This window comes from Gastrolobium bilobum, unplaced genomic scaffold, assembly GCF_033153095.1.
Source record: "Gastrolobium bilobum isolate Gb01-03AN ecotype WA unplaced genomic scaffold, APGP_CSIRO_Gbil_v1 utg31243, whole genome shotgun sequence".
NCBI classification, from domain to species: Eukaryota; Viridiplantae; Streptophyta; class Magnoliopsida; order Fabales; family Fabaceae; genus Gastrolobium; species Gastrolobium bilobum.
The window spans coordinates 31,851-50,546 of NW_026895098.1; the positions used below are offsets into that span (position 1 = coordinate 31,851).

An 18,696-nucleotide genomic window follows, 5' to 3' on the forward strand; every position below is an offset into this window, starting at 1 on the left:
AACAGCTACCACCGAACAGCTACCAACGAAACCGTGGAGGAGCCGAGCAGAAACAGCGACGGCCGACGGCGGAGGAGGAACAGCGACGGCAAACCAGCGACGGCCGACGGCGGAGGAGGAACAAGAATGACGTTGTGGCGTGTAGGTCAGGACCAGGTGAGAGTTCTTTAAGGGCGTCTGATGAGATTCAATCGATTTGGATTTGGGTTCTTTTTGTCAAAATAAAAACACGTTTTATTTTTTAAGAAAATTACTGAAATGACGTTGACCCATTTGATACGTAAAATATGAGTATCCTAACGTATCCGTATCGGAGTGTGTCCGATACGTAGAATTTTTTTTTTTTTTGCGTATCCGTGCTTCATAGTCCTACACCAAGTAAATTAATTGCCAATGTGTTTTTTCTTTCTTATATTTCTACTCTGTTTTAATTCTCCATTTAAATGCCTCAAAAATAAAATGTCATGGCGCTTTTAAGACCATGCGTTGTTTTCGTAAAGATCACACATAAAGCCAATTGAAAGAAGAGGCATTAAATAACCGAAAGAGACAACAGCAAAAGCATGAAGTATTCATCGAATTAACATTCATATGATATGGCCGATTGCAACTTGGGATCACCTGGCGAATAATTAAGGATAGTGCTTGTATAAGAATAGTGTTTAATATTAGATGTGCCTTGATTGAGTCTATTCTTATCACCTGGGTTTTACTTTCGGGTTTAATGGTTATGTGGGTAATGCTCTGTGATACAGACCAACAATTCCATTACAGAAACAACTCAAGAACAGTATATTGATATGAACCAACCAGTACAATGTTCAGTAAGACAGTTACAATAACAGAGACAATATATTGCTATGGGAAAATACAGTGACAATAATGGAAGAGACAATTAACAGTAATGAAAAAGAGAAAATAACAGTGATAGTTCTAGAGCAATTGGAGAGGCTCTAGTCTCTCCCAAATCACCTAAGAGATGTCCAAAAGTCCCAAGTCCAAAGATGATTCCCAAAATGATCGTCCACTTGCTATTAGTAACCAACCTCCTGTGATGCCATCCGTGTGACTCTAACCACTTGATTTCCCTCTAACCAATTGATGTTGACTTAGCAATTGTAAGTGGGGTTGTAATCCTCTGCTTCTCCTCTCATATACCCTTTTCTATTTATTTCTAGGCACAATTGTATCAATACTCCCCCCAATAAACTCACCTTGTCCTCAAGGTGAGAGCAAACAATGACAACCTTTCCTCTGGGGTCCCATTGTGTGAAATATAAGGGCTAACTTATGACTAAAGCATAATGATTTCCTCCAGGGTCCCATTGGCCTTCCACACTAGTTTCCTCAGTTTGCAAAGCAGAAAAAGTTTTGATGGGTGTTTTCACATCATCTGCCCAAATGTTTTTACAACACCCAACCACACTCGACTGATTTGGTGAAGGATCATATTCTACATGGTGTAATAGCATTTTCCCCCTAACTTGTCGAATCTTGGCCAATATACCTATTTTCAGCCGTGCTTCCATATGCTCCTCCAAAGGACCAGTGATTCTTATGCACTTGAATTCATCAACTATTTTACTTTTTTCCCCCAAGACAAAGAGGGTACAATTTCTATAAGAATCTGCTTCCACTTCAACTCTAACAACAAACTCAGTAGCTCTATCTATGCTGTGAATATCATCCATCAATACTATTACAGCTTCAACATTAAGGAACTTAACTTCTTGAAAATTGCAAATGCTTCGTTGTATAACTGAGCTTCCACATCCATTTCTCCAACGACAGGCCCATTAAACTATTCAGTCCATTGATATAATCCACTACTCTGGATGAATTAGCCCTTCACTGTCAAAATAAGAAGTTTCTGCAAATTGAAATCCTTAGTGTTCATCCTCTCAACAGCATATCTTGCATTGCATGTAGTTTGACCCAAGTGTCTGTGTTTGTGACATAGTTGGTATGGTAACCCAGATGAACAGTGTACAGTAATGGGCCCTCCTTTTCGCTCTACGAAATGATTCATATTCACCGAAGAAAACTAACTGAGATTTCTATTTCCAAAACTAAACTTGCAAGTGAAAACTGGTTGCTTAACATTCTCTCTTACCTGAAAAAATTGCAGATAGGACTCCAGTTTTCGGTCGAAACAGAAAACGAATATTGGGTCAGGTTCAACCCGACCTCTCCAATGCAAAAATTGATCTGACAGGTTACGATTGCTGTGGTCGAGCACCCTCCATCCACTGTGAAACATGCAGCCTCACGATTCCTTCAAATTCATTGTTGCTAGCTACCGTTGAAGCACGAAGCATGGTGGCACTTGCCAAAAGAAACACCTTCATTGGCGCATTCCTTGATAGAGTAGTTTCTGTCCTTGGGCCCTACCTTCAGCATGTATTTTTTTAGCACATCTAAGATTAGATAGACTCACAGACCCAGAATCCCACACTCACCAGGCTTCACACAAAACAGAGGCTTTATTAAGCTTGGTTTGGAGTGATTTGACTATAATTTCCGTATGACCCATCGGGTTAATAATTTGACCCGGTTCTAATTTCTCACCCGTCGGACTGTACCCCAAACTTTCCTCTTAAGACCCCAACGGGCTTTGATATTAAAAGACCAAGTCTATATTTAAATATATCAGCTGGCCTAGTCTCTTAACTCTTAAGAATATAAGTATCGGCATATGGCCTGAATTATTTACTAAATATAAAAGAGGGAGACATGGGTTGAGGAAAGAGAGCTATTATGAGTAGTATAAAAAATATAAAATAAAAATAAAAGTTAGTATACTAGGCCAACCTGAGAGGCCCTATGGTCGGGCTTTTGAATTGGAGCCTGAAAATTTTTTATTAAACGAGCTTTTATACAAGTCCAAGCTTGGTTCCAATAATCAATTTCATACATGTAAGCTTAGGCCTTCACGAGCCCTGCCAAAAGTCCCTGGTTCATTTACCACCCCTAGTTGTCAATATGCACGCACCTATCACCTCATCCTCTTTTCCCTTGGTCTCTACTCCTTGGTAATCTTTCATAGCTTCCATCTCATCTCTCTCCTTTGCATTAATTGCAACCTTCTCCTCCTTTTGCTTTTCCTGTTGGATTTCACCCGCATCTACGTCAAGCACGTGCATATCTTCTTTTGGTTTAAAAAATTCTAGTTCACTTTCTTCCTTCTGCATTTCAATCATCTCATTCTCCTCAGAATTTTTCCACCTCCTTCTTGTATGTGATCGTCCTTTGTGAGAGTGATACTTAGTCTTCAGAAGAAGTTCTTCAAGAAGCTGACGTATCTTCCTATGGTTTTCTTCAACTTGCCTCTCTCTTTTCTTCCATTCTTTAAATCAATTTTCCAGTTGCCTCTCTTCTTTCCTCTAATCTTCATATCTATTTTCCAATTTTTTCCCTCACTTTTTTTATGGTTTCAATGTTCCTGGATCAGGAGCTCTAATACCATTTGATAAGAACCTTGAGGTGCACCACTCCAAAATCCAGCTCAAAAGATGGGAGTGCCCAAGGCTTTATAAATTGCTCATACAACGAATGTGGGACTTCAAGTCACATACCTTGGAAATGGGTTCTAACATTCCACCACACTTCGCATTGCGCTAGTCTTTTTACTAGCCCCGGGCGAATACGGCAATGCCGACGTCACCACCCTGCTGCTCGATTGCAACCGGGAGACATAGGGAAGACTCTAATACCAATTGATACAGACTATCACAACCGAATCGCGACGTGACGGCGAAAGAGATTGATGATTAATAACAATGGAGTCGCCACCAAGGTTTATTTGGAAAAGCATTGGAAAAACCCTTTTTGTTTAAAAATTGGTCTTTGAAAAAAATAGAAATGAATTCGGGGGGTTGATTACGAGTAGGGAAGGTATTAGCAAACCCTACGCCGTCCATTTTAAAAAAATGGTTACATTATATTAATTGTGCAAATTATTGATAAAATTTTAAATATTTATTTCACCCCAAAGAATTAAACAAAATTGATTAAAGAAAAGATAACTAATTTTTGAAAATTTATTTTTGTGCTTGACGGGAAGGGTCCCGCTCCGATGTATCCCTCGGTACAATAAAGAACTCAAAGCTACGTCCTTCTGTAGAAAATATTTTGAGAAAAGATTATTAATTTTTGAAAAAGAATCTATCATAGCTCAGAATTTAAGGTAGACGGCTACACGTAAATTCTTACGAGGATTACAACACTTGAGGATGGAAAACCATACATCAACGTTATAAGTAGCTGCTAGGGTTTTGAAATTTTTTTTTTTTCCTTTTGGAATCTTGAAAGAAAATACTTTACTTGAAAAATAAATCAACATTTGCACAAGATTCAAGATAGATTAACTATATGAGAATCCATATGAGGTATATAATGCTTGAAGATGGAAGACCATACAACAGCATCATAAATCATTGCGTGGATTAATTGAAAAGTAAACAAAATATTATGAAGTTTAAAAAAAAATATTTTTTTGAAAATGATATCTCTCTTGACCCTGTTATTTTTTATTTTTTAGAGAAGAATAATTAACGCTAAACAATATGTACAAACATGACAGAATAAGAAAAATAAATAAATATAAATACCAAAAACTTGAATAACAAAAAGACAACCTACTTTTTTCTTATTTTTGATTTTAATTAAATTCAAATAAACAAAATATGAAAATGACATTAGAAATCTGGCCTTTTCAAAAGTAGTAAAATGGACCCACCACCTAAGTTATTATAGATTCAAAATGGATGAATAAAAAGGGGCTTCCTTTTCCAAAATGAAGGTACAATGGCCTTATCTTTACCATTTGCACAAGTCGAACAAGTCCAATGGGAAGAACACATACATGGTTGAATCCATCTCTGGGTAGTTGTGGACAGGTTGACCAAGTCAGCACATTTTCTACCTGTCATGATCGACTACACTACAGAGAGATTAGCTCAATTGTATGTCAAGGAGATTGTCAGTTTGCATGGTGTAACCAAGAGCATTGTGAGTGATAGAGATCCAAAATTTACCTCCAGATCAAGTGCTTTGCAGGAGGTGTTTGGGACCCAGCTGAGACTCAGCACTGCATATCATTCTCAAACTGATGGCCAGACGGAAAGGACGATTCAAACCCTGGAAGATATGTTACGGACTTGCATATTGGAGCATGGTGCTAGGTGGGATAGGTATCTACCTTTGGTTGAATTTTCTTATAATAATAGTTTCCATGCTAGTTTGGGCATGGCACCTTATAAGGCGTTATATGGACGGAGGCGCAAAACTCCTACTTGTTGGACTGAAGTTGGTGAGAAGCAGCTGTTTGGACCCGAGATGGTTCAAGATACTTCTAATCAGGTCCGTATGATCAGAGATAAATTAATGAAAGCTCAAAATCATCAGAAAAGCTATTATGATAGCAAGCACAGACCATTGCAATTTGATGAAGGCGAGCACGTATTTTTGAGATTGTCCTATCACAAGTGTGGGGAGGACATTAGGTGTAAGGAAGCTTAGCCCCAGATTCATTGGGCCTTACCAAATTATTCGAAAGATTGGACCTGTGGCCTATCAATTGGCCTTACCTCCCCAATTGTCCGACCTACATAACGTATTTCATGTATCTCAGTTGAGGAGGTATGTTCCAGACCCACTTCATGTAGTGGAGCCAGATACAGTAGAGATCAGAGAAAATCTAACAAGCCCTACACGACCTGCACGAATTTTAGATCGAATCGAGAAAAAGATCAGGAGCAAGACCATTCCCATAGTTAAGGTGCAGTGGGAAGGATGGGCACCCGAAGAAGCAACTTGGGAACGAGAGAGTGAACTTCTGAACTAATATCCTGAGTTATTTGATAGGTATGCCCTTTAAATTTTGAGGTCAAAATTTTAAAAGTTGGGGTGAGTATAATAACCCTAATAATTAAATTGCTTTAATTAAAGAATTAGTGTATAATTAGATGGATAAATGAGATGAAAAGCATAATTATAAATTAAGTCACTTTTGGAGTAAAAGTGAAAATAATAAAAAAAAAATTGGGTTACAGTGCAATTTATACAAAGAGGATGAAACCCAAAATAATTAAATAAGTGACATGTATCCTTTGGAACAACTAACCAAATGTCCTAACTAGATAGTTGAAATTGGATGGGGTAAAAAGTTAAAGAATAAGAGGGAAAAAGAGTAACTTCCCACAAGATAATTGTAATACTCTCCTCCTCTCCCCATCACATATTTCCTATCCTCTTTTCTCTTTTTTCTCTTGACCGTCGACCTCCCTTCCCCCCTCCCTTTCCCCTTAGTTTTCTTGTTTCTTCCATTGTTACTTCATGGTTCCACCAAGTTTGAAAAGTTAAACAACCATTAGCATTCTCCTCACCTCATCATCATCATCTCACCTAAGAAATCAAGAGAGAAACCTCATCTCTTCCATCCAAATTTGTGGGTCCCTTAAGAGCAAGCAAAAGTGGGCAATTAGGGGTTCCATGGAAGCTTAGGAATCTTTCTTTGAAGAGGGCTTTGGGGATTAGAAGGTAAGAGAACATCAACTTCCATGATTTTTTTGAGTTTCATGAAATGGGTTGTTAGGGTTTCATAGAAAGTTTGGGGATTTGGAATTGTACGTCATAGATAAGGAGGTTGAAGCTTAAATCTTCTTTGTGATATGTAGGAACCTTGTTAGAGGTGTTGATATTGGGTTGAGACAACCTTTGAGCTAGCCTTGTATATGAAATCTCAAGAACAAAGGTTGGATTTTGTTGGTGGCTTTGTGATACTGGTTTTGTTGGACCATGAGGAGTTGAGATTAAAGCCTGGAAAGGTAAATTCTTGGATTTTGGGGACTTTACCCCTTGTTGTTCCGCCACACTTATGTGGATAGTTGTGGTTTGTATAGCATGTGTGTACATTGGTGTGAAAATTGGGTGTATATGCATGTCCTTGTATTGTGGTTGGTCTTTCGCTTATGCTTGACTGGATTGGATGGTCTTGCGCTTATGCTTGACTGGATTGGTTGGTCTTGCGCTTATGCTTGACTGGATGGTTCTCTATCCAGTAGACTTATTATATGTTGTATACTATATGCTATTTTGATGCATGTATAACATGTAAGTGAGCTCAGGGTTAGAAGAGTCTCCAAGGTCCCTGAGTTTACTGAGATTGTCTCTCACCCCTTGTGGGGCCCGAGCAGTGATGCATACTTTCACATATATTTTGAATATTTTGACATGCTTGCATACTTGTATCATTTGATGGAGGCTCTAGCTAGTATTTTGATTACGCACGCAATTATTTAAAGATGAATATATTTTGTAGAAAAGCATGGTGAAACTTGAATTGTAATTGAGTTACCATTGGATATGTATTTTGAGTACCATGTGGATATGTCATTGAGACCATGGGAAATTGTATAATCTTACGAGTTCTTGTATAATTGAATAGCTTCTTGTGTTAAACTATCAACATCAACAATACCTTTATCCCAAATTAATTGGGGTCAGTGTTAGATGAACCCACATGAAAGATACAAAACGGTTGAAAAAAAGTAAAAAAAGCAAAAAAAAAATAAAAAAAAATAAACAAATAAAAATAAAAATAAAAATAAAAATAAAGATAAAATAAAATAAAAATATATGTATATATAAATAAATAAAAGTAAAAAAGAAAGGGACAAGAAGAAGTGGGAGAAATGATGGGGAAAAGGACTAAAAAGGGACCATCTGAAACATAGGAATAACAGCGGGTCTAACCTTCCACCATACTTATAGCTTTTCTCCATTCCGTTCTAAGACATACTGTCCGTCAATCTATATCTCACTCCATTAAATCTTGTTTTACTACCTCCCCCAAGTAAGCTTCGGCCTACCTCTGCCTCTTTTTGTGTTTAGCTTTTGGTAACAAACTTCTGTTCTTATAGGAGCATCCATGGGCCTTCTCATCACGTGCCCAAACCTCAATCTATGTTCTCTCATCTTATGTTAAACTATGATGAAAGATATTTTGGATAGATATATGATCTATTAGGTGTCAAGAGAATTGTGAAAGAGAGAGGATTTTTCTCATGAAGTTACAAAAAACAGAGGAGGGCATGTTTTGCCCTGCTAGAGAGTGTTTTAGCGCTGTTAAGGACGCTAAAACGCGTTGGGTTCGCAAAATGGAGGAATGATCTCTGCCCTTGGGCGTTTTAACGCGAAAGTTGGCGCTAGAACGCTCAAGTGGGCGTTTTAATGCGCAAAATGTGCGCTAAAATGCTCTAAAGACCTGGAGAAGGCCAAATTTTCTGCCTCTGGGCGTTTAAACGCTCAGTCGGATGCTAAAACGCTCTACCCGAAAAATCAGCAAAAACTTAGTTTAGTAAAACTGGTATAACTCGAGCTATAGAGCTCCGATTTGAGCGCGGTTTGAACCCACTCGAAGATATAGAAGAGATCTACAATATAGTAGGAGTTGAGAACTACAGAGGAAGTAAAGAATTCATATAATGATAAATGAGATAAAGATATTTAACCACGTGTGGTCAAATAAATTAAGAATATGATGTCAAACTTAGTCTCGTTTATCTCGTAATGTCATATGGTTATGGTCACGCAATTGGTTATTTTAAATTCGGCATTATTCAAAAAGAAAAATTTACCCGGATTTTTATTTGAACCAATGAGATTGTAACTGCGCAATAATGTAATATTAACAAACCGGTTATAGAACGGGATGTTACAATTAAAATCTTGTTGGTTGATGTTTCTGGTTTATTTTGTGATGAAAATCACTCAAAAAGACGTTGCAATAGTGAAATCTCAAAAAATCGTAGGAGTTAAGGTGAGATTGTGAGAGAGGCACTCTATTTATTTTTCTTGCTAAAATGTCTCACGAAATTCACACCAATAGAAAATCCATTAAAATCGTCAGATTTTTGAATACAGTAAGATTGTTTTTCCTTTGTTTAAAATCTTGATTAAATATCATCGGATTTGGACGGACTCTAAAATAATCTTTTACAATCTTAATCGAATACCAAATGACTTTTTTTTCAATCTTTCTAAATTCTAATTGAATACCAATGGATTTTTTTGTCCAAAAATAATCCATTAAAATCCTTTGAAATCTCAATCCAATATACCCCCTAAGATTATGATGGTATATTTTATTTTTACAATAAACTTAGAGGTTTTAACTTACCAATGGATTTTGTCCTACATATTTGATAATTGATTAGCATGTTCCTTTTGGCAATCGTCTGTTTGTGACTCTGTGATCATGTCATTATTGTTAGTTAGTAATGATTGAGGTAGTAAATGGGTCACGCGGTTTATCAAGGCCGGCCTTGCTTGTATCAAGTTAAATTTGATCTATTAAATCTAGTAAAATATAATAGACTCAAGCTTTTAAAAAGGCTTCTTTAAAAAATAGGTCATAGACTTCCTTTTACAAGGCTCGTCATATAAGCATATATGTTGTCATATATCATATTATTTATTTTAATAAAATAAATAAAATTATTATTTAAATAATTTTGAGTAATAAAGTAATTTTATTTTAATTATTTTTTTAATTCTTGAATGCCTAATGAGTAATAAGCTTACATAGGCTAACAGGCATAGACCATACCTTTTTTAGAAAAATATAGGTCAAGCTAAACTTATAATTTAGTCTACACCAGGCCAGACTTAAAGTATTTTACGAAGACATAGCATATTTAAGCTCAAACTAGACCAGCACAGCCCATTTACACCCCTAATAATGACAAAATAGGGACACGATACATATTGGACTTGACAAAGTGAGTTGAACCCGATGGGTCAACCCGCTAAAACGGGACAAATTGAGTTGTGTATTTCAACCTACCAAATCAACATAAACTGCCTATGTGTGGGGCAGGTTAAAAAGGGTTAGCAGTAAAGTGGGATGGGATGGGTCAACCCATAAGTCATTTTTAAAAAATATACATTAAATATTAAACTATTGCTTGTTGATCTATAGGTCATTTTTTTAAAAAAAAAAATTATTAAATTATGGCTTGATTGATCTACGTGAATGACTATTATATGAAACAAAATCTTCTCTTTTAGGGCAATAATGCTATTATTTTACTGCGAAGATGATTTTTTTATTCATTTTTGATAGGACAGAAAGAAATTAACACAAAAAATAAAAGAAACTTAAGTCTATTTTTGGATTTAAATGCTAATATCTAATATCTATACAAATCATACTAAATTCTTGTGAAATTCTTAATGTAATGATGTGTTCGTTTGCAAAATATTCATATGCTTGATGTCATTATTTGGTTATATAATAACACTAGAATTTATTATTTAATCATAAAATATGATTTGTATTGTTATGTTAAATGAAATTATTGGCATAAATCATTCTTTTGCCTTTAACTTATTGCTTGAAGCTTATTTTAAACCTGAAAAATATTTAGAAGTTAGAGATTAGAAATAAAAAATTAGCATTAATATTTTTATTTATTTTTTAAAATATTTTATTTTAAGCTCAAAAGATGATATTTTTAACACACTCACCACGGCGGGTCAACTCGCTTGCCCTATTTTTAGAGGGATTTTACATTTCAAAGATTAAAGAGCACATTGTCATTTTTAATTTTCATGTTCAAAATTATTTTCATATTATTTTTGAGGATTTTTTGAAACCAAAAATATTTTAAAATTGACTTAATTTATAGAGTTAACACCCTTTTGTGTGCTCAACAAAAAACATGAAATTCATTTTAATCTCTTAGAAAAAAAATATCAATATTAGTCTTTTTTGAGGAACTAATGTGAGTCTTCTTTAAATTTCTTAGGGACCACAATTTCAAAGAACTGAGATTTTAGAGGTACCACAAGTCAACTTTTTTTTTCTAAGAAATTAAAATAAATTTTGCGTTTTCTGTTGAGAACCCAAAAAGATAGTTACTCTAATTTATAAATAAATTAAGGACTTTGCCAGTTTAGAATTTAGGTTTAGTTTTTATTTTAATCACTACTTATCTTATGAATTGAAATTACAACCTATTAATATTCTCGTAGTGTTATGATATTATGTATGCTTAGTTTTAGTATGTTATACAAATAAATAATAATAATATATAGGATAAAAATATAAATATTGCATTTTTAAAAACAAATTATCGAAATAATGTCGTTTGCAAATTATATACAAATATAATGAAATTAGTTGCGCCCCATTTTATACGCAACTAGTTGTGCCATATATACACTCCCATCCCTCCCAAATATCTTTCATTCTTCCCTCGTGACCCTCTCTCTAAATTTTCTCTCACTTAGCATATTTTTCATTCAAAACATAAAAAGACAAGAATAATGCATATATCATATAAACGAAAGGGAATTATTGATAAAATTAGGCACTAAATCATCAAATATAAACCCAAAATTAACTTTCCAGGGAAGAGTTTATAATTATACCAATTATCAATTATGTAGTTAATAAAAATTTATTATAGTTAAAATAATTATTTAAATTAAAATTAGGGTTATGGCCTTTTCATCATCATTTGACCATTCATCTGAGCACAAGTTTGATGTCGGTTCGCCTTGAGGGTATGTTTGGTTGGAGGAATCTGATGAGATAGATAGGCATTGGAGAAGTGGGATTGTAGGGTGACCTTGTTTGGTTGAACTGTTTCCAATATTTGCCTACTTAAATCAGTATCTCAGCTTACTAATTTATATGTCTATTGGACCAAGATAGATGGCCACATATTCTCATTTCAGATGTGGTATTGTGAGTTGTCTACCTAAATGGTCACATTGGGCAATAAATGATGACGAGCGTACCCTTGCTAGAGTGCGTGAAAGTGAATTTTTTTTAAGAATAGGGTTATTTTTGTATTAGCAACTTTTTTTCCATCTATATTTTACCTAAAATCAAAGTAGACTTTATAAAATTTACTTAATTTTTTAGGTAAATTTTTTTCCAACCAAACAATTTTTTTTACATTTTCTTATCAAACTCATTTCTCAACCATTTTTCTAGTAATAACATTTCTCTATTATTCATAAATTTTATCTTCAACCAAACGCCTCGAAGATTCATCTCGGTCCGAGGGAGTGGGGGTATTAAGCCGACAGCACACAGAAGCATGTTTAACGATGACCATCGGAGGGTTTTGAAGATTCTACGAGAAACACATGGTACTAGTGGTGATCGACACGAGTCTGATACCACTCCAGATGTAGTTGTCAGCTACTTGACGTCGGCAGAGTTTATGCATATGGCTTGCATGCGCCATATTCTGGTTTGTCCTATAAAATCACTATATTTTATTGAGTTATTTTATAGTCATTGTTGAATGTTAATACAAAATTATAATATAAAATTATTATTTTTTGGATTTTTTAGACTGATGAGCTCCATTTTCATACGAGTGCATGCTTAACCATCCCAAGACAAAGTAAAGTTACGCAAGTTTTTGAAATTTAAGTAACATTTACAAATATAAATGAAAAGAAAAAATATTGAAAAGAAATTTCAAATTTTAAAAATTGCAAAAAAAAATAAGTTAAAAGAAAAATATTTAGAAAATATTTCAAATTATAAAATGTATACATAATTAATTTAGATAGAAATAAAAATTTATGAATAAAAGAAAAATTTAAAGATTATTAAAAAAATGTATAATTGATTTGAAAAGTTAAAATTAAAATTTAAAAATTATATTTCTACAAAAGATATACAAAAAATAATAAATCTTAAGAGTGGGTAGTTAAAATAAAATAAAAAACAATTTTAATATAAAAACAAAACAAAAAATTAAAAATATGACAATATAAATAACCTAAATTTAGATAGAAAAAAATTCAATTAAAAAATTAAAAGAAATTAAAAAATAAGAGTTTTTTTTTTTTTTTGAAAAATACAAATACAAATCAACGGTGAAACTATTACTATATAAGAAAAAAGAGTACAATAAAACTCCTCCCACTATCAAAAGTGAAATTCTATTTTATCATATAAAGTGGATTGCCAAATAGAAGAGAGTTTCTCCCATCTTAGGTAGTCGAAGAAGTTGTTGCATTCATTCGTTTAACAACACTTACATGCTAAACATCAAGAAGCAAAATCATAATATTTAGTAATATTATGTTGTCTGAATATTTTAGTATTTAGTAACGTTATGCTGTTTTTTTTTCTTACACATCGTTTCATAGCTTACTGTCCTAATTATGTAGCAACTTTCAAACCTTTTCCAACAAACAGGCATGCATCCATTAACAACCAATACATTGCATTTCACCTCAATGGACAACAGGTTTTAAGGGATGAGCTCTAAGTTTTGACAAATCCAGATTAGAATCCAGATCTTCATCTAGTTCACCAACAACACTTCTGCAATGACCAAAACGAAACCATACGAGTCTTAGGTTGTTACATGCATATACAAGATAGGTCACAGGTAGAGAGCCATAATAAGAAATCTATATGATTCACAAATTTAAAAGTGATGGTGTAAGGGACATACATGTTGTCACCCCTAATGATGTACAAACCAAGAACAAGTTGTTGAACACCTTCCTGTCATTAGAAACATGAATGAGACTAACATCAGGAAGACTCGAGAAAAATTGAGCAAGGCTAAAAATCATGACTTTCAAGAAACAAATCTGCAGCTAATACAAAAGCTTATGTTGAGCAAAGACTCGAATTCCCGGTTATGGTGAGGAGAGAAGGCAAAGCAAAATTAACAATCACACAAATACGCTATATAAATGAGGTTCCGATTTGAGTAATAAAAAATATACAACTCTAAAAGTAGATAAGCAAGATAGACTTATACAGCCATAAGCCAGTAACGTTATTGGTAGCAAATCCTTAAAACAAAAGAAAGTAAACAGCTCTAACCTCCAAGGCAAACATGGTTTTATAGTTACCTGTATCTATAAAGAAACGGCAATGAATTTCTACATCATAAAAAGACATGGCCCACGGTATGTAATGCACTTACAGTTGACCCATTGCGCATGACTCAATCAATTAATGGATTGATTCAAAAAGTTTGGATTCAAACAAAATTATGGCCCATTAAGCACAACTCACAAGTTCAAAGCAGCAACAATTTCAAATCTAATAGATTGCGATCAAATCAAAATCCAAATGAAGTGATAAAATACAAGTCCAAATGAAGCAGCAAATGTGATTGTGGTTTGTTTGGAAAAAAACAAAAAAAGCAACAAATTTGGCATAATTTGAGATATAAGATTTGGTGCGTATTTTGAATAATTTAATTGTAATTATTTATTTATTTATCTATTTTTAGAAGGTAGTTATTATTATATTTGTTTTTAGGATTTTTAATTTTGAAATAATTTGTAATTAGTTTATAAAAAGGTTCTTGTGACCCCTATTGTACGAGTTGAACTTTGTTATTTTCATAATTATAATTAAGAACCGGAGGGTTACTCTTATATGAAATTCCAACTTTCTATTTAGACACATTTTCTATGCATTTTCGGCATGAATTAGTATTAGAGCACTAGGTTCCCTTAGGCCAATGACTGAACAAAATCGTGGAGGTCGTAGATGGCAGAGTCATGATGGTAGGGAACGTGGATTTGTTGCTTAAAAAGATAGATAACTGGGTCAAATAAACCCGTGAGACATAAAAAATAGAGAGCTCGAAAAATGGATCCAGGATTTGAAGCGACAACTTGTGCAAGCATTTGGCAAGAAAATCCAAGTTTTGGAGCGACAATTATGGAGGCGCAGAGTAAGAAAATCCAAGATTTTGAGCGATGACTTGTGCAGGCACATAACGAGAAAATCCAAGTTTTTGAACGACAACTTATGTAAGCGCAGAGCATGAAAATCCAAGACTTGGAGCGGCGACTTGCATGGACAAAGTTGGACATTCAATCTAAAGAAGGAACAGAATCAAAGGGCCCATTTGATAACGAAAAGAAGGACGCCAACCTTTAGTTGTTCTAAACCAGGATCGAAATAGGAGAGTACGGATTGGAAATCAGTCCACTTTTCAAGATATCGAGATGCAAATCAACATTCCTATCTTTGAAGTCTATAATCATAATCCAGTTTACGATAATTATTCGATCTATGATGATAATTCAATTTATGATGATTATTTAACTTACGATGACAATTCAGTTGATGATGATTATTCAATCTACGATGATAATCCTATCTATAATGATCATTCATTTTATGATAAATCTGATGGAGAATTAGATGATGACGATCTAATAGAGGAAGAACTATCATTTGAATTTCTACCTAAAGAGATTGATATCAGTGAAGACAAAGCAGATTTGAGAAAGAATCTTTTCCAAGCGGGGGGAATGATGCATTAACAGTTGAACCATTGCGCATGGCCCAACCAATTAGAATTTATTCAAGAAGTTTGGATTCAAACAAAATTATAGCCCATTAAGCAGGGCTCACATGTTCAAAGGAACAACAATTTGAAAATCTAATAGATTACGATCAAATTCAAGTCCAAATGAAACAGCAAATGTAATTGTGATTTGTTTGGCAAAAAAAGAAAAGCAACAAATTTGGCGTAATTTGATATAAGATTTGGAACGTATTTGGAATGACTTAATTGTAACTATTTATTTATTTACTTATCTATTTTTAGAAGGTAGCTGTTATTATATTTATTTTTAGGATTTTGAATTTTGAATTGATTTATAATTAGTGCACAAAAGGGTGCTTATGAGCCCTATTATAGGAGTTGAATTTTGTTATTTCGATAATTATAATTGAGAATTGGAGAGTTACTCTTTTATGAAATCCCAACTTTCTGTTTAGTCACCATTTCTACGTAGTTTCGGCATCAGTCTGACTAAGTCTTTGAACAATGTTCTTTACAAAATAATGAAGTATGGTACAGAAATTGTAAAGAGAAAGCATATGACTTAACTCAAACAATATCCCCATGGCCATTAAAATAGCATTGACAATCACAGATTCAGGGGACAGTTCTGTCTTCAAGATTCATTTCAAGACACAAACACAAACAATAACAACAAAATCAAAGCAACAAAGCAAGCTCATCTAATGCCACCTCTCATCACAAAATATGCCTAACTTGTGATATTCTGAATTTAAAAAAACAAAAAACAAAAACTATAGTTACAAATAATGACTAAGACTTGTAATAATCTTTTCAATATCAGGTAGATCAAAGCTGCAGTACATTTTTTTTGGCAACAAACAAGCTCCAAGATAGTTTGTGAAACTTGATTGTTTGTTGAATTTTTCTTTCAGCAGATGTATCATGACAAAGAATTGATAATTCCTAGCATAGCAATCTACAGTTCAAAGCTAGATACAAATATTATTCATAGAAATCATGGCTCATAATCTCTAAATGGATTTTTCTGCATAAATTCATCCATACCTTAGTAGAATAAACTCTTTCATGGGACTCATCGAGAATTATATTTGTTGCCTGGTCAAAACCTTTCAGGATTCCCTGAACAAAAAAGCATTGTAATTAGGAGTTAGAGAAATGATACCTATTAACACACTACTACATACTGTCAAGAGCTAATTTTGTGAATATACTAAAACTTACCACTATATTTCGTCCATCATTAGTAATGACTGATATTGTCTCTGCCAAGTGCCAACAACCAAAAGACTCAGTAAAAGGTAGCAACTACTAGGTCCAGCATGGCTTAAAGCATATTTTAGGGAAATAAAATTTGATGGAGAATAAGTTTCAAATGTTTCATTAACTTAAATGGTTATTTGGTAATAAGGGTAGTAGATAGTACAACTATTTATAAAACACAACATCGAGGAAAAACACAAATATGTTACAAATGGCTTACGATCTACAAGAGACTCAAGACCCGGGCCCCCATTTGACATCTTGGAGAGTTAGTTACTTTTTCAGTTTGCTATTGCACCTATCCTCACACCTGTAGAAGCTTCAATTTCAAAACACTAATTAAAACAATGCAAATTGTACATTTAGAACCAGCTAAATTCGGAGTAAAGCAGAAATATTATGCAAAAACTCACAAACCAATCAAGCAATAACCTCAGTATTTACTACATAAACATTAGCTTAATGAGATTTCTTATTTAGAATTAATTGATATAAGGGTTACATAAACAATAAGAACACTCATCTCATAATCGTTCTTGAAAGATTAATGAGATTTCTTATTTAGTACCCTATCCTGAAAAATTCCTGTCAAAACGATAAATGCCCCACCTTTCCATAGAGAAAAAAAAAAACCTTATTAATTCAGAAAGCACACATAGAATCAATGTTGTAAAATGAAAAAAAATCTCAATATATCATATCCCAATTAAAACAAAGTCCAGAAACATAATCAGAAGAGTACGACAGGAACAAGCACTGTTGTTAATTTGTTAACCAAATCCTAAATCCTAAATCCTAAACCCTAAATCCTATACGGTATCGTTTTAGGTCCAGAAATCAAACCGTAGGTCCAGAAATCAAACCGTTTTACACAAAAAAAGAAAAAATAAAACTGCGTTATAAAGAAATAGTGAAAGGGAAAGATAAGATTAAGGAGAAACACCTGATGAAGAAGACAGCGCGAAGTTCAGCAGCAAATAGAGGGCAGAGAAAGGTTTTGGGTTTTGCCTTATGGAGATTTTGAATTCGATGTAAATAGAATTTAGGATTTTTATTTTTATTTTGTTTTACAATATGTTTTTGATTTTATCGGGATAAATGTAATTTCAAGTGAAATTATCCTCTTTAAGTGAGTTTTTGCGTAAAATTCCTTTTACAATACTCCATTTTTCTCTCATCTTCTGATCTTGTGGATGAGATATTGTTATATAAGGGAATAACATTTGTGGGAAATAACCTTATATCATTTTAGATTCTAATTGTTGATTTCTCTCCATCAGCAGTTATAATTTATTGGATCAAAAATATTAATTAATTAATAATAAATTTGACCAATTAAATTTGACCCAATAAATTATAACCGTTGATGGACGAAAATCAACTGTTAGGATCTAAAATTATATAAAGTTATATCCTTTAAAATGATAGATGCTTTTCCCTTGTTAAAAATACCAAAATACAGTTGTTTCACTTAAATAACACTAAATAATAACTTTTTTCAATTTTTAATTATAAGATTAATCAAGCTTATGTCACATAGAGATCATTCTAATTATGATTTTTTTTGTGGTATATAACGAGGGCCCTGAGACTAGCTCTTTATAAAAAATAAAAAATAAAAGAGTATATTGGACCGCTGATACTAGAGGAAGAGTGAAAAAAGGAGAGATGATTTTTCTCTAACCCCAAAAGAATTTCAAGAAATTGCTTTAGTCAATATTTGAGCCTTCGATCAAAATAATTTCTGGGCAAATATTTTTCTACACAATTGTCTGAACAATTAATCTATGAGGTATATTGGATTAGGATTTTAAAAGACTTTTTTGAGATAAAAACTTATAAATTTTAAAAGACTATTTAGAATTACATGGACTTTAAAAACTTTATAAAAGATTTTTATTTACAATCAAGAATTCATAAGATTGGATTTTAAATGATTTTAATAGAATTTATAAGATATGAAAAGACAATATGGATTTATAAGATCTTAAAAAATCATATGAATTTTTAACAAACATTTAAAATTACAAGAGTCAATAAAAAATAACAAAGAAATGCAATTATATTAATAAAAAAAAGTAAAACCTAATAT

At 33.3% G+C, this 18,696-nt stretch overlaps 1 protein-coding gene across 2 annotated transcripts; it reads right to left on the bottom strand.

The window, feature by feature from the left end:
- Window positions 1–13,044: 13,044 nt before the first annotated feature.
- Window positions 13,045–17,676, bottom strand: LOC133301081 (sm-like protein LSM8). Of its 2 annotated transcripts, none has more exons than XM_061500779.1 (6): window positions 17,548–17,635; window positions 16,825–16,914; window positions 16,566–16,606; window positions 16,389–16,463; window positions 13,494–13,546; window positions 13,045–13,360 (listed from the first exon to the last, which is right to left on the bottom strand). In XM_061500779.1, exons 2-6 carry the CDS (start codon window positions 16,862–16,864, stop codon window positions 13,270–13,272), a joined length of 300 nt encoding a protein of 99 aa, XP_061356763.1. In that variant the 5' UTR covers window positions 16,865–16,914; window positions 17,548–17,635; the 3' UTR covers window positions 13,045–13,269. The 2 variants fall into 2 exon arrangements, with proteins under 2 accessions (XP_061356763.1, XP_061356694.1); XM_061500710.1 differs by having other exon boundaries at window positions 13,046–13,360; window positions 16,825–16,923; window positions 17,548–17,676.
- Between the last annotated feature and the right edge of the window lie 1,020 nt (window positions 17,677–18,696).

Bases quoted from the DNA above. Each gene is read 5' to 3' on its own strand.
- LOC133301081 (XM_061500779.1), bottom strand. From the start codon at position 16,864: ATGTCAAATGGGGGCCCGGGTCTTGAGTCTCTTGTAGATC. The intron at 16,464-16,565 runs GTAAGTTTTAGT...TTTTTTGTTCAG, and splicing joins ATGATGGACGAAATATAGTG to GGAATCCTGAAAGGTTTTGA. The intron at 13,361-13,493 runs GTATGTCCCTTA...TGGTCATTGCAG, and splicing joins ATCATTAGGGGTGACAACAT to AAGTGTTGTTGGTGAACTAG.